This window comes from Bubalus bubalis, chromosome X, assembly GCF_019923935.1.
Source record: "Bubalus bubalis isolate 160015118507 breed Murrah chromosome X, NDDB_SH_1, whole genome shotgun sequence".
Classification (NCBI taxonomy): Eukaryota; Metazoa; Chordata; class Mammalia; order Artiodactyla; family Bovidae; genus Bubalus; species Bubalus bubalis.
This window is the reverse complement of record NC_059181.1, coordinates 43,269,479-43,284,856: the sequence shown is the minus strand read 5'-3', so window position 1 is coordinate 43,284,856 and position 15,378 is coordinate 43,269,479. Positions and strand designations below refer to the sequence as shown.

Sequence of the window (15,378 nt, the reverse complement as noted above, 5' to 3'; positions counted from 1 at the left end):
CTGCCCCAAGCTAGTCTTTTACATTTGCCTTTGGGTTCCACAGAATGCTTCAGGACTGGCCTCCCAGGAGAGCTGGTGCCTCATCCAGAAGTATTAGTTAAAATGGAAAAAGTTAACAGGGCTTTCAAATCATCTCATTATGCTCTACCCAGCCTCTCCCCCTGTTCCCCTTGCAGAGGCATGGTTGGGGCTTAAGTAATTTCACCAACAGTACCTGGCCATGAAGCTGAGGGGCAGGGGTGGAACCGTGTGCCTGCTCACGTTGCAAAGTGTTCGGTGCCCTGGGGAGTTTTGAGAGAAAAACCCCCTTCTCTCCCTGTTCATTTCTTCTCCCTCTCTTCTCTCTCACCCCCCACCCTGACCATACACACAGATGGTTTCTACTTTTTCAAATATAAGGCGATTTGGTCCCTAAGGAGATCTGTGCTGGGATCACAATTGGAATTTAGAAGCCTGGTGATTTGAGATCACGGAACTTAACTCACTGGCACCCTGGGCAGTGCCGTCTTGCCAGCTCCTAAGTTGTGACCAACTAGCAACAGCGGCCCAGAGCTTCACTTTTCTCCCCCTCGAGTGTCTGGTCTTTAAGACTCCCACCAGATGTTTCAGTGTGCACCCTGGGGTTTGTCGGGTAATGAACTGAAACCAAACCCAAGCAAGTGAGTCAAACGTGTCTTCACTACCCTCACTCTCTTTCAGCCCTGGCCATGCCGCCAGCCCTCTCTCCTAAGTTATGAGATGGTCTTTGTGGCAGAGGGGAACCCAAGTTACTCTGGCACAGAATACAGCTGCTGCTGCGCCTATTACCTCCACAGATGGGGGAAATAAAGCATATCAGTATTATTCCCCATGGCAAGGAGATGGATGGCTGCTGTGGTTTGCAAGCCATTCATCATTTTTGGAAGGGAGGAGCAAGAGTACCCGTCAAATGACACATTAGACTTACTTCTGAGAACTCCCACCTAGCAAGGCATCAGGAAGCCTACTTGGAGGTCATTATGATCGAGAGGGGAACCAGAGAAATGGCTTTGCCCTCCCTCTTCTTCCACAAACATGTCCTTTAGTTTGTGTAGGGAAGGAAATGGTGGCTTGCCTGAGTATCAAAGGGAAAGAAGAATTTATGGAGGCTTTAGGAAAACACTTCAGCACTGTGAGGTAGGACTTTAAAGTAAGCAGGCTGACTTTTTAACAAGCTTAGGCACACTTAAAAGCCAGAATTAGCATTGCCCTTTAGGGCAGTCACCCTGGAAGGCTGTGCACTCATTCCAACAATGTCGCCATACAAAGCTCTTCTTTGGCATTGCCTTCACAGCCTTTTCAAAGGAATTTCCTCCAGAGTGGCAAATCTTCATCCTTTGACTGTGAATCAGAGTCTTAGCAAGAGTCAAATGTCATTTGGCAAGGAGAGAAGTAGTAGATTCAGGTGGAGAAAGAGGATGCTCACATTTTTGAACAGAAGCACAGCGTGACCCTGAAGTAAGAGAGATCCATCTTCTATATGACTCATAGGCTTTCCCAAAATATTTTGAAAGGATGGATAGGATTTGGTGAATGATGACCTGCAGTGGTCAGGAGACAGGGAGGACTGCTGGGGAGATAATTTTCAGGGGAAATTGACCTACTTGTCCTTACTCCCTAAGAGTTGAGCCTGCGTCCATCTCTAAACTGCTCCTCCTCGTCTCCTTCTCCTCCAACCTGGAGTGCTCCTTTGTATCCTATTCTTGCCTCTCTGACAGCCTCATCTGACAGTAGCATATAGTAGATATAGGGTATAGTAGCAAATGGAGCAAATGTGAAAAATCTCACGCTGTCAGTGGTGCAGGCGAGGAAGCTCTGTGCTGAGTTTTGGAACTGGGAGAAAGACCAGGAGACGATTCGCTTATCAGTGTGCCCCAAATGAGGGTGCGCCTGCCTTTCCAAGTCTGATGCATGAATTGACCACCTGGGAAAGCACTCTGCACTGTCTTTCATCTGCTTTTAACACTTCTTATATTTTTCATTTATGCCTAACGGATACATGCTTATAGTAAAGAAAATAAATCATTCTAAAAAAACTTAAACTGACAAGAGCAGTTTCCAGCCACATCTCTCCCCACCTCCCAGACCCACTCTCAAAAAACAGCCTTTCAGTCTTTCTAGTTGTTTCTACAGAACTTAAAATAGCATGTACATTTTGCTATTTCTGGATTTCTCATTTTTAGATACTAGTACTAATTTCCTGTTATGATGCTTGAGAATTTAGTATAATATTGATTCCCATTACTGGTGTTCTTTCTAGATGCTCTTAGAATCATGTCTTTATTCCTGATGTTCTGGAAATTCACGATGGGGCCTTGTTGGGTGTGTGTGGGGGGGGGGGAGGGAGTGGCGCACGCCTATATATAGATTGTGCTTAACAGTTTATGGTCCCTTCCAGTCTGGAGACTCTGTCCTTTGGCTCAGAGAAATTTTCCATTAATTTTTAAATTATTTCCTCCCATCCTTTTTTCATTTTTGTCTTGTGAGAACTCCTATCATTAAGATTTTGGCTCTCGAGCCAAATTGAATTGGAATTCAAATTCAATTGAATTTGAATCCAGATTGAATCTGGATTAAGTTTTTCTTTGTCATTAGGATGTCCTTACCAAGGGGTTTCCTCAGCTTTACATTCCACCCTTTCTACCACATCTTTTTACTACTATCATATTTTTTATTCCAAGAGCACACTTTTGGTTCCTTTTTTGTAGTCTTCTGTTCTTTCTTCATGGGTGTAACATATCTTCTTATGTCACATCTTTCCTTCTGCTACCTGAATTTTCTTTGTCCCCTGATAGCTTTTTTCCCCTGTTGCTGCTTTGACTTCTGTCCTTAATGTTGGAAGCTTTTGGGGGTGGGTCTTCTTGATTAGTGGGTTTCACTGCATGAGTCATCTCCTAGCCTACATTTTCATTAGGGAATCCCCAGAAGCCACAATCTGGAGATCTCTCAGGGCCACTCAGAGCATCGAGAGAAGAATCCTATCTTCTCCTGAAGGGTTAGGAGGGAAGTGGGTTAAGGAAAAGGAGGAGAAATTAAGCACAGCCACTGATGTTCTGAAAACAGGAAAGGGGAAGGAAGGGGTCTGAGAGACCCAAGTTCAGTGGGTAATGTTCTTCTTAACCCTCCATTGTGCTTCATCTACCCAAGACTAGAGCTTCTTTAGTTGAATTTCTCTGGGGAACAAGCCCCAATCCTCTACAGTGAAGAGTCCAGTGTACAAGGACAGATTCTTGAGGGTCCAGCTGCTCTTGCTGTTTTCAGGCTTTCAAACAGCCCTTGTTTTCAGTACCCCACCTTATCCCTGGGGCTTCCCTCATAGCTCAATCAGTAAAAAGTCTGCCTGCAATGCAGGAGACCTGGGTTTGATTCCTGGGTCAGGAAGGAGAAGGAAATGGCAATCCACTCCAGTATTCTTGCCTGAAGAATCCCATGGATGGAGGAGCCTGGCAGGCTACATTCGATGGGGTCACAAGAGTCAGGCACAACTTAGTGACTAAACCACCACCACCTTATCCCTGGGCTTCCCTGGTGGCTCAGTCAGTGAAGAATCTACCTGCACTGCGGGAGACCTGGGTTTGATCCTTGGGTTGGAAAGATCCCCTGGAGGAGGACATGGCAACCCACTCCAGTATTCTTGCCTGGAGAATCCCCATGGATAGAGGAGCCTGGCAGGCTGCAGTCCATGGGGTTGCAAGGAGTTGGACATGACTGACTGAGCAACTAAGCACAGCACCTTATCCCTGCCTTTATTGGCACCTGGAGTCTACAATCGCTCAGCCTCTCAGCAGTTTTGTGGGCCACATTGCCTAATCTCTTAAGTGCCCTCCCTATCTCTGCCACAGACATTTGGAGTTCAGTTTCCTTTCCTCTGCTGTGCCAAGTCAGTTATCCTAGTCTGATTTCCATCTTTCAAAAGATTTTGAAATTTCTTATTCAGTGTTGCCTTTTTTCCGCCAGCTATCTTTGTCATTGCAGGATACTATCTACTTTTATTTATCTATTGTCATTGGGTGAGATTTTGGTGGGAAAAGGAGATAAGTATTTGTGAGTGACCCATTGTGATTTATTGCCATCCTACCCACTTCCCAAGAGCAAAGGAATCTCCCAGGAAGCATTGCATAATTTTATCCTTTTTCATTGAAAGATTCTTTGTTCTTTTTCTGTCTTGCTCCTTTTGGGGGATTCCCACCTCCAGTGAAATCCTCACAGACAAAACTGAAAAGAGAAACTTGGAGTATTTTACCACATTGTGCTTAGTCGCTCAGTTGTGTCTTACTATAGCCCACCAGGCTTCTCTGCCCATGAGGATTCTCCAGGCAAGAATATTGAAGTGGGTTGCCATGCCCTCCTCCAGGGGATCTTCCCAACCCAGAGATCGAATCCAGGTCTCCCACATTGCAGGCGAATTCTTTCCCATCTGGGCTGCCAGGGAAGCCCAAGAATACTAGAGTGGGTAGCCTATACATTCTCCAGGGGATCTTCCTGACCCAGGAATTGAACTGGAGTCACCTGTATTGCAGGCAGATTCTTTACTAGCTGAGCTATTTTATCACATTGAAGTAAAGTGAAGGGAAAGTCATTCAGTCGTGTCTGACTCTTTGTGACACCACAGACTATATAGTCCATGGAATTCTCCAGGCCACAATACTGTTGGGTCACCGTTCCCTTTTCCAGGGGATCCTTCCCAACCCAGGGATGGAACCCAGGTCTTTTGCTTTGCAGGCAGATTCTTTACCAGCTGAGCTGTTTTATCATGTTGAAGTGAAGGGAAAGTCACTCAGTCGTGTCCGACTCTTTGCGACCCCACGGACTGTATAGTCCACGGAATTCTCCAGGCCAGAATACTGGATTGGGTCGCCGTTCCCTTCTCTAGGGGATCCTTCCCAACCCAGGGTCTCTCACATTGCAGGTGGATTCTTTACCAGCTGAGCCACCAGGGAAGCCCAAGAATACTGGAGTGGGTAGCCTATCCCCTCTCCAGCGGATCTTTCTGACTGAGGAATCAAACTGAGGTTTCCTGTACTGCAGGGAGATTCTTTACCAGCTGAGCCACTAGGGAAGCCCAAGAATACTGGAGTAGGTAGCCTATCCCCTCTCTAGTGGATCTTTCTGACTGAAGAATCAAACTGGGGTTTCCTGTACTGCAGGGAGATTCTTTACCAACTGAGCCATCAGGGAAGCCCATTTTATCACGTCAGCTCAGCTCTTTCCTGAGGCTTGGCTTTGGACTTTGGAAAGATTAAATCTTTAAACATTTTTCCTCAAAAAGGTTTTAGACATCATTATTAAGCTGTGTATGTATTCTTTGATTAACACCATTTGATCCTTCCTGAATATTATTTGAGTCAAGAATAGCTTCCCAAATATCTTTTGAGATGGGTGAATGGTTAGATTGTGTTGAGTCAGACATTATCATGAGTTGGGCAGGGAAAAGTGCTAGGGGAAGAGTGCCAGGGTTGACAAGTGATCATAAGCAAATATCAGACAGATTGGTAAGGAAGTCTGATAATAGGACTTCAGTGGTGACTTCCAGAAGTTTTCCTGTACCATCTAGTGCCATCATATGGAACAAATATAGACTGACTTAGGCATGGGGACTCGGTTTAAAAGTGGAAGCAGGAAGGCCTTTCTAAGGAAGTAACATTTGAATGGAGACTTTCCAGACAAAGGGCCCAGAACATGCAAATGCCTTGCATTGCTAGGAACAGTCTTGGTATGATCAAAGAGCATGAAGAAAGCAAGTGTACCTGGAAGATGGTGAAGAGGGAGAGAGATTTCAGATGAGATCAGAGAAGTTAGTGGGGGACCAGATTATATGTGGCTTTATAAACCCTGATAAGGAGTTCAGCTTGTGTTCTAAGTGGATTGAAAAGTCACCAGAGAGTTGTCAGCGAGGAAGTAACTAATCCAATCTGTGTTTTAGAAAGACCATCCTGGTGGAGGATGTAAGAGTAGAAGCAGCAAGACCATGATACAAATGCTATTCCTGTAACCCAGGTCAGAGATGATGGTGGCTTATTAGAATAGAAAAGATGGAGAAAAATAGACTTGTGATATGCTTAGGTGTTAGAGCCTACAGAACTGGTTAGTGGACTGTATATGAGGGGTGAAGTCAGACCTGATTCTAAATCTGTTTCATAGTCTTTTGACTGGTTTCCAAATCACTGGGATATTATACTTCTGAAACCTCTAGGATTCTATACATGCCTCCTGTCATGATGTGATGGGAATTTAGCAACGATTAGATTCTGTATTGTAGGAACAGACAGAGAAACTTCTTTCATTGGTGATCTCATTCAATCTTCCAGGCTGGTGGCTTTAAATACAATCTGTATGCTAATGACTGCCACATTTTGATCTCTAACTCAAACCTATTCCCTGAACTTCAGACTCATATACCCAACTGCACACTTCCCATCAAAATGTAACACATCCAAAACCAAACTCCAAGCAAACTCAAGCAAAACCCTGGAAGTTGTCCTGAATCCATTCCTATTCATTCTCCCCCTCACCTCCCCTATACACTATAACATCTTTCAGGAATCCTACGCTCAAAATATATTCAGGCTTTACCGTTCCTCACTGCTCTCCACTGCCACCACTGTCATCAAAGCTGCCATTACCTCTTGCCCAGATTACTGCAGAAGACTGCTAAGTACCCTTGCCACTGTAGCCTTGCCCCTACATTGTACCTGCAATATATCAACTAGTGTGATCTTCAGAAAATATAACAGAGATCTCATAACTGTTCTGCACAATGTACTCCAATGGCTCTTAGCTGTCCTTAGTATGAAAGTCAAAGGCCCTCCATGATCTCATTCTCTGATCTCAGCTCCTACTCAGAGTATTAGGGAATATTTTTCTTCGAGGTACCATGCTAAAGGAAAGCTTCTTACAAAACATCTTTCATTGATTGAGTTTTAGTTCATCTCCCCAAAAACAGGCAAATAAAAGACATAATGGTCCTGCATTTTGGCTACAAACTATTCCATAAACAGATCATGTCCTTTCAAGGAGTTCAAATGACGAGTGAGCCAGAATTCACAGGATAAACAGTGGTAAGGGGCAACATGTTGGAGCTGTCTCCCAGAATCCTTGGCCAAAGAAAATGTACACAAAAAAATGACTGAATTCCCTTTCCCCTCTTCTGATCTCTCTGTTTATTCTACTTTATGTTGATGAGTCTATGTAACTTCATCATGTAACATTTCATTTATTGCTGCTAATTTTTATTAGTTTATAAATGTGAGCTATTCTTTTCTTAATGCTTGGAAAAAAAGCCTTTTGACTGATTATGAGTAATTTTTTTCCTGCTTCTGTTATCACCGAGTTTTCTTATAGTTAATTATCCTCTGTTCATCCTTGCAATAGTAACTTGCACACCTCACTTGCTGGTTGGGAGCGGGGGGCAGAGCCTGTTGAATTAGAGGTGCTGAGAGAAGGGCAGGAACCTGGAGCAGGGTGCTTGGAACAATGCCTTAGTGACCACCTTTGTTTTTTTTTTCTTCCAAAAATCATGTTACATAACCAGTATATATTTAGCCTTAGAAATTGGCAGAACGTGGTCAAATTCAGATTAGGTAACATTGAGGTATTATAATAAGAAGTACTTTGTGTTGGGGACATTGTAGCAATTGTCTTGAAAATTTGAGGTCTTAATGGCCAAAACTCTATTATGGTTAAGAATAAACTTATGACATGGCACCCCACTCCAGTACTCTTGCCTGGAAAATCCCATGGATGGAGGAGCCTGGTAGGCTGCAGTCCATGGGGTTGCGAAGAGTCGGATACAACTGAGCGACTTCACTTTTGCTTTTCACTTTCATGCATTGGAGGGGGAAATGGCAACCCACTCCGGTGTTCTTGCCTGGAGAATCCCAGGGATGGTGTAGCCTGGTGGGCTGCCGTCTATGGGGTCGCACAGAGTCGGACACGACTGGAGCGACTTAGCAGCAGCAGCAGCAAACTTATGACAATTTCCTACTATAATTAGGAAATAGTAGTCAACTAGATTTGAAGAAGGCAATGGCACCCCACTCCAGTACTCTTGCCTGGAAAATGCCATGGACAGAGGAGCCCGGTAGGCTGCAGTCCATGGTGGTCGCTAGGAGTCAGACACAACTGAGTGACTTCACTTTCACTTTTCACATTTATGCATTGGAGAAGGAAATGGCAACCCACTCCAGTGTTCTTGCCTGGAGAATCCCAGGGACGGCGGGACCTGGTGGGCTGCCGTCTATGGGGTTGCACAGAGTCAGACACGACTGAAGTGACTTAGCAGCAGCAGCAGCAGCAGCAGTCAACTAGATTAGTTATTTTTGACCTATAACTTTATGATGCAGGTTAATCATTTGTGTTTTTTTTTTGTTTTCAAAATGAAAATGGACTTAAGTTTTCCTGATTATAAATTTAAAAGAATTCAGATGATATAGAAAGTCTAAAGAAAAAGCAACAATTATAATTTCTCTGCCAAAGATAGCTATTTTTAATACTTCTGTGTATTGTTACTGGACTTTTTAAATGCTGTTTTGTACAAATATAAACCTAAAATGAGATCATAACTCTGCATTCTATTTTATAACCTCCTTTCCACTCAACAATATATTATTAACATATTTCCGTGATAACATATATGGAACTATTGTTGTTAAGTCATGTCTGACTCTTTGCAACCCCATGGACTGCAGCATGCCAAGCTTTCCTGTCCTTCACCGTCTCCCAGAGTTTGCTCAAACTTATGTCCATGGAGTCGGTGATGCCATCCAACCATCTCCTCCTCTGTCACCCGCTTCTTCTCCTGCCTTCAATCTTTTCCAGCATCAGAGTCTTTTCCAGTGAGTCAGCCCTTCCCATCAGGTGGCCAAAGTATTGGAGTTTCTGCATCAGTCCTTCCAATGAATATTCAGGGTTGATTTCCTTTAGGATTGACTGGTTTGAGCTCCTTTCAGTCCAAGGGACTCTCAAGAGTCTTCTCCAACACCACGATTTGAAAGCATCAGTTCTTCAGCGCTCAGCCTTCCTTATGGTCCAACTCTCACATCCATACATGACTACTGGAAAAACCATAGCTTTGACTTGATGGACCTTTGTCGGCAAAGAATGTCTCTGCTTTTTAATATGCTATCTAGATTGGTCATAGGTCCTGGGGATACTTTGGTGAATTAGATGTGTGAGGTCTTTGCTCTCAAAGAATTTACAGCCTGGAGCATTAGAAACAAAATATAAAGTAATAAGAAATAAGAAAAATATCAGTATTGAAGCACTTCTAATATTATGTTTTCATGGTGGATTTAAGCTGACATTTTGGTCCTGAATTGTACAGATTGACTCAAATCATATAATTATATTTTTAGGTTTGAAGACAGTGAAAAACAAATAAATTATGAGTCATTTTTCTGTGCCCTGAACTGGAGAGTGAATCCAGTGCCTGAATTGGAAGTGGCATCGTACATTAAAGAGGTAAAATTAACAGTAATACCTGCTTTAAAAACAAGCCATAGCTACCTGCCTTGCATTTTTAACATCCTTTATCTTGAAATTATTTTTCAATGTAGAATATTAACATCAGTGCTTTTGGAAAGAGCACTGTGTATTTCTGAGTATTTGTGTTAAAGGCTAATTCACTTTCCATGCTGAGCGAACATCTGCTGTATAAGAGCGTGATTTTTCTTATGCAGCTGAATGTTTTTTAACCTAAGTTGCACCCAATTATATGGAAAATAGGATAGTAGGTTACAGTTATAAATAGATATAAACACTGTTATCAGGGGATTCTGGTAATATCATCATAAGCCACAAGAGCAAACCTCAAATGGTGCATATGTCAAGAATCCCCATTGTGTCTGAGGCAGTGCACACAGGTTTGCCTTGGGTGAAGCAGTATTGTATGGAGATGCGTATTTCCTAGTGGGGCCAAATTTGAAATAGAAATTCAGTAGAAAAATGCTTGGTTAGGGAAAACAAAGTTCTTGTGATCAGATGATGCTCTCAACATTGTGGAATTGTCTGAATTCTCTAAGATCTCTTTGGACCAATTGTCTTTAAGGAGTGGATGGGTGGGTGGTGGTTTGTTTATGTTTTAACATGCTCCAGAAATTGATTTTCTTGGGAAAGTCCCTTGATAAAGCAAATGTCATGTGGTCGATACTCTCAGAAAGGAGGCATTTATTCCTCCCGGTCTCTGCTGACCAGCTCATTCTGGCCTGAACTGGTCTAGTGCCCTTGGGGAGTTCCCTCAGGCATGCAGCTCTTCTGGAGTGTCAGGCAGCCTTAGAACCTCCAGATGATGGGGAAACACTGGTGGCCTTTGGAGTTAAACAGAGCTGGGCTTGAATTCTGGCCCTGCCGCTTGCTTAGCTCAGTGACTTCGGGGATAGTTACTTAACTCATTAATTTATTAATTTAATTCTCAGACAAGTCACATTTAAGTATCCACTCTCAGCAGTTTTGGTGCTATGTCCTGGGGTCTAGAGACAGTCAATTTTGCTACCTTGAGGAGGGTCAGGGGGACAAGAAGTCTTAGAGGAGGTGACACTGGAAATTTCAATGATGAAAGGTAAGAGTTAGATAGGAAGAGTGGCATGTTATGCCCAGTGGCCTTCCCAACAGAGGCTCCAGGGAAAGGGGCAGCATGACTCTTGGTCAGAACCAGGAAGAATCGGTGCGGCTGGGATGAAGGCACAAAGCGGGAGGAGAGGAGAGGGATGAGGCTGGAGATAACCTCATGGGTGAGGTTTGCATATCATCCTGCAAAGTCTGGAGACCATGAACAAATGTCCAGGAAGAGAGTGACATGATTAGGTATGCCCTTTAAAGGGCCGTTGCTCTGGTTGGGCGGTGGGTAGATTGGAGAGAAGACAAAGAGACAAGTAGACCCCTTAAGAGGCTCTTTGATGATCCATCGTCACCATAGCAACAGCACACACTTAAACCATTTACTGTGTGTCAAGCTCTCTTCTAAGACCTCAAAATCTATTTGCTCATTTAATCCTCAGAGCAACTTTCTGAGGGTAGATACTTTTATCATTCCCATTTTAGAGATGAGGAAGTTAAAAGAACAGCCAGTGTATGGGAGAGTGAGAATTTTAACTCAGATCTGTTTTACCACAAAGAATGAAAAAGGAAAAAAATCATTTAAATATAATTATTATTGAAGATACTAGATTTAATTCACTAAAGTTCAAGATAGTGTCACAAAAACAAGTTAATACTGTCATTTGGTAATCTTTTAAGTGTTAACTGCTCATTTGTGTCCGATTCTTTGCAACCTCATGGACTATAGCCTGCCAGGCTCCTCTGTCCATGGAATTTTCCAGACAAGAAAACTGGAGTGGGTTGCCATTTCCTCCTCCAGGGGATCTTCCTGATCCAGGGATCGAACCCGCATCTCCTGCATTACAGGCAGATTCTTTATCATCTGAGCCACCAGGGAAGTCTCTTTTAATTTCTTAGCCACACAAATATGTAATTTTTGCATGTAAAAGGAACAATGATGGATAGAGTTTATGTTCTACCTTTTCATTTAATGTTACAGTATTGTGTTTTGGGTAGAATGCATTTGTCCCATTGGGACTTTGCTCCAACCCCGTCTACCCTGCTCTGAGTCCTAGGCAGCTGATCTTTGTAAGCTTCATCAGTGAGTCCCCTAGCCCTCTGGCCTCCAGTTGGGGGAGCCATTGGGATGCACCAGCAGGAGAGTGGAGGGTGGGAAGAGAAAAAAGTCATCTCCCTCCCTGACTGCCTCCTCCTCCAAGGTCCACAGCACCTGTCTGGAGTTTCTCTCCATGTAGCTGCAACCACTCTCACATGCCCCTTGAGCCTCAAGTGGTGGTAATGGCTCCTTGAGGATCTGGAGGATCCCTTGTTGGTTTTCCTGAACACTTCCCCAACTTTGTAAATAGTCATTTTATTAAGCTTTTCTCAATTTGCACAGTCCACATATATCCTCTATTTCTTTTGGGATCCTGAGTGATACACATACTTATTTTTGCTAGTTAGCAACTACCTTTGTTGTTTTTCTCCTCACTTTCTCCTTCTCTCCTTTTCTATTCCACCCAATCCATCACCCAAATGTTTACCTATGCTTTGAGGTTTCATCATTTTAATGCACAGAAATATAATTGTACCACATGCATTTTATCTACTGTATATTTTTCTTAATTGTACACCATGGGACATTTCTCTAGTTTAATATGTGCAGACTTCCCTGGTGGCTCAGACGGTAAAGCATCTGCCTACAATGTGGGAGACCCGGGTTCAATCTCTGGGTTGGGAAGATCCCCTGGAGAAGGAAATGGCAACCCACTCCAGTACTCTTGCCTGGAAAATCCTATGGACGGAGGAGCTTGGTAGGCTACTGTCCACAGGGTCACAAAGAGTCAGACATGACCAAGGAACTTCACTCACGTCACTAAGCCATTCTTTAATACTGTAGTATGAGTATGGAGTAATTTATTCATCCATTTCTCTATCACTAGGCATTCACGTTATTTTTACATTTTTGCCTCTGAAAATATGTGGTATCTTATTGCTTTAATTTTTATTTTCCCGATGACTATTGAGTTTGAATGAAATTTAATTACCTTTTGGTACTACAACCTACAGTAAGAAAGACATTTTTCCATAGTAACCCAGCATGCACATATACAATAGAACAAATGTTTCATGAAACAATATTATTCTAACTACATGCAATGATGTATGATCTTTCTTTTCTTTCCTCCCTATTTCCTTTCTTTCTCCCCACCTTCTTTCTTTCTTTTGAATATAGTCCATTACCCATTAAATTGATTTAAGGACCTGCAAAAGGATCACCACCTGCATTGGAAGGAGAGTCAGTGTGCAAAAGCCAAAAATCTACTTTCCCTTTAGCCACCCCTCCCCCATTTCATCTTTTACCTACTCTGTCTGCTGGGATAGTTATTGAGCAGTGGGCCTCAGGTTTTTTAGAGACAGCGTGTGAAACAGAAGGTCTGGAATCATAGGAAGCTGAACTCAAATCCTTAGGTCTATGATTGGCTAACTGGGTCACTTCATGTAAGTGAGTCAACCTTTCAAGTTTCCCCATCTCAAAAATGGAGGTAAGTCAGTACACATGAGACAGTTACCACAATACCTACCCCACAGTAAGGGCTTACATGGTGGTTGTTACTATTGTTTCTAAAATGGCAATGTCTTAAGTCTTGAAGTCAGGGGGCTGGGCCTTGAGCTGTCAAGTTCGAAAGCTAAGATCAGTGATTCTATCCTTAAAGGTAAGAGTTAGAACAGCTACAGAACAGGCATGTAGCATAAGAAAGGGCCTGTGCTTCAGCAGTAAGTAGACTCTTCCAGTTGTTAACTCATTTATGGTGAGAAGAACTTTACTCTTAGGGTCTCTTATCATCCCAGAGGACCAAGCCTGGAAACAGTTCAGTCTTCAGGAGACATTTGGAAGGGGCCGTTCTTTTTCAGCCAGTTTAGAAATAAAAGGAAGAACATAGATATAAAATGGCACCTGACCAATTTAACCTTTAGTAGAATTTAACTAAACTGCAGAGTCTGAAGCACTCTGGTACTCCTAAGCTTGTTATCATTTCATTAAAGAGGATATTAGATAGCCTGGGAATGTTACCAGTGAGTCTGTAATCTATATGAAAAGATGTACTGTAAATGGGTTGCCCATAATATTGCATAGTTCAGACAGCAGAATGAGCCATGAAAAGTGTAGTATCAAAAAAGAAAAAAAGAGTGTAGTATCTCCTGAACCATACAAGTGTACATAAATGTTAATATCTAATAATGCCCTGAGACACAATGGGTCAGAGCTATGTCACAGGTTGGCTTCTCCAGGAAGCAGATGGAGTTTAATGTGCAGGATGTTTATTTGGAAATGTCCTTGGTATCAATACCTATGGGAGGGAGAGGGGGGACATTGGCGTGCACAGAGGGAGAATTGAGCTTTGATGCAGATCCAAAGGCAGCTTTTGCTGGTCCACAGGGAACTCTGGAGCTAGAATGGCTTCTCAGAGCCATCCTGAGTTAGTTAGGCCAAAATGACCTGGACTTTATCCCTGTGCATTGGTTTAGAAAGGGTAAGTGAAGTTCAGTCAGTCATGTCCGACTCTTCGCAACCCCATGGACTGCAGCATACCAGGCTTCCCTGTCCATCACCAACTCCCAGAGCTTGCTCAAACTCATGTCCATCGAGTCACTGATGCCATCCAACCATCTCATCCTCTGTCATCCCCTTCTCCTGCCGCCTTCAATCTTTCCTAGCATCAGGGTCTTTTCCAATGAGTCAGAAATTAGTTAGAAATTAGTTAGAAAGGGTAGTGTTGCTCTTTACAGTCAGGACAGCTCTGTAGCTGAAGCAATCCCCGAAGGGTCTTCTAGAGGCTGGACCACCAAGTCCTTACTCAAGAGCTTTCTAGATGGATCATGTCTTGGCAGCCAACCACTCTTGATTATTCTTGGTATGAACTGGGGCCCTGGCCTGTGGCACAGCCTTCTCCATGCTCCTGATCTTCTGTTACTCTCTGAGCTTTCACCCGTGGCAGGGAACTGACATGCTAGAAGATGCCATGGTTATGGAAGAGGAAATGGTTATGCTCGAGGAGTTGGACCAGATGTGTAGGTCTGTGGGGCCCACTCAGGCAAAGAAAGCCTCTCACTTAGAGCTTTGGGGATTGCCAATACTTAGAGAGTCTGCTGTAGCCAAAACACTGAATGTAGGACTTTAGGACAAGATCCACCAGGTTGTGAAAGTGACCCAGCCTTGATTGTGATGTGACAGATTAAAATTCTGTTGAGAACAAGGAATGGCAGGCTGAGCTCCTGTGTGGAAGTGTGGCCCTGGTGGAGGCCAGCAGTGGGGCAGCTGCATGCTTCCCCCAGTGTATGAGCTGGACGAGTCAGCTCTGGCTGAAGTTCCAGAGGTATCATGAACACCTCTCTAGAAGTTACTGGCACCAGCCACCACTCGGAACCTGGGTGGGTAACTATACTCTTGGGCTGATCATTGTACACTTAGCAGGGTGTCTTCCCTGAAATGGGGATCTTACTGAGAAATGAAAAGAGACTGCAAAGCTGATGAAAGCTAGGCAGGTCCCAGTACTAGATTAAGTACCAGTTCTGTTTGCATCAGCATGAACGGATAGGGTTGGATGGTAGGGGTAGGGATTTGGGACACCTTCCCAAGCTTGATTAACTGCAGTGAATGGGAGCAGTGAGGGACCAAAAAAAGAGGAACAGGACCATGAGCTTTAGCCAACCAGAAGCTGAGTAGGGGAGTGGTCTGCTACACAAGACTAGGGATTGGAAGGGCAACATATCAGGGAGCTCTAGCAGGGAGGCTCCCCAGAACAGGGAGCACAGTGCTGAGGA

General features: G+C 43.6%; 1 protein-coding gene across 3 annotated transcripts in view; it reads left to right on the top strand.

Moving 5' to 3' along the window:
• EFHC2 (EF-hand domain containing 2) overlaps positions 1-15,378 on the top strand; it is a 248,550-nt gene that overhangs the window by 216,255 nt on the left and 16,917 nt on the right. For all 3 annotated transcript variants that reach the window (XM_025275981.2, XM_006075332.3, XM_044936622.1), the window contains one exon: positions 9,372-9,477. In XM_025275981.2, coding sequence (XP_025131766.2) covers positions 9,372-9,477 — 106 coding nt within the window. The remainder of the gene's footprint in view (positions 1-9,371; positions 9,478-15,378) is intronic.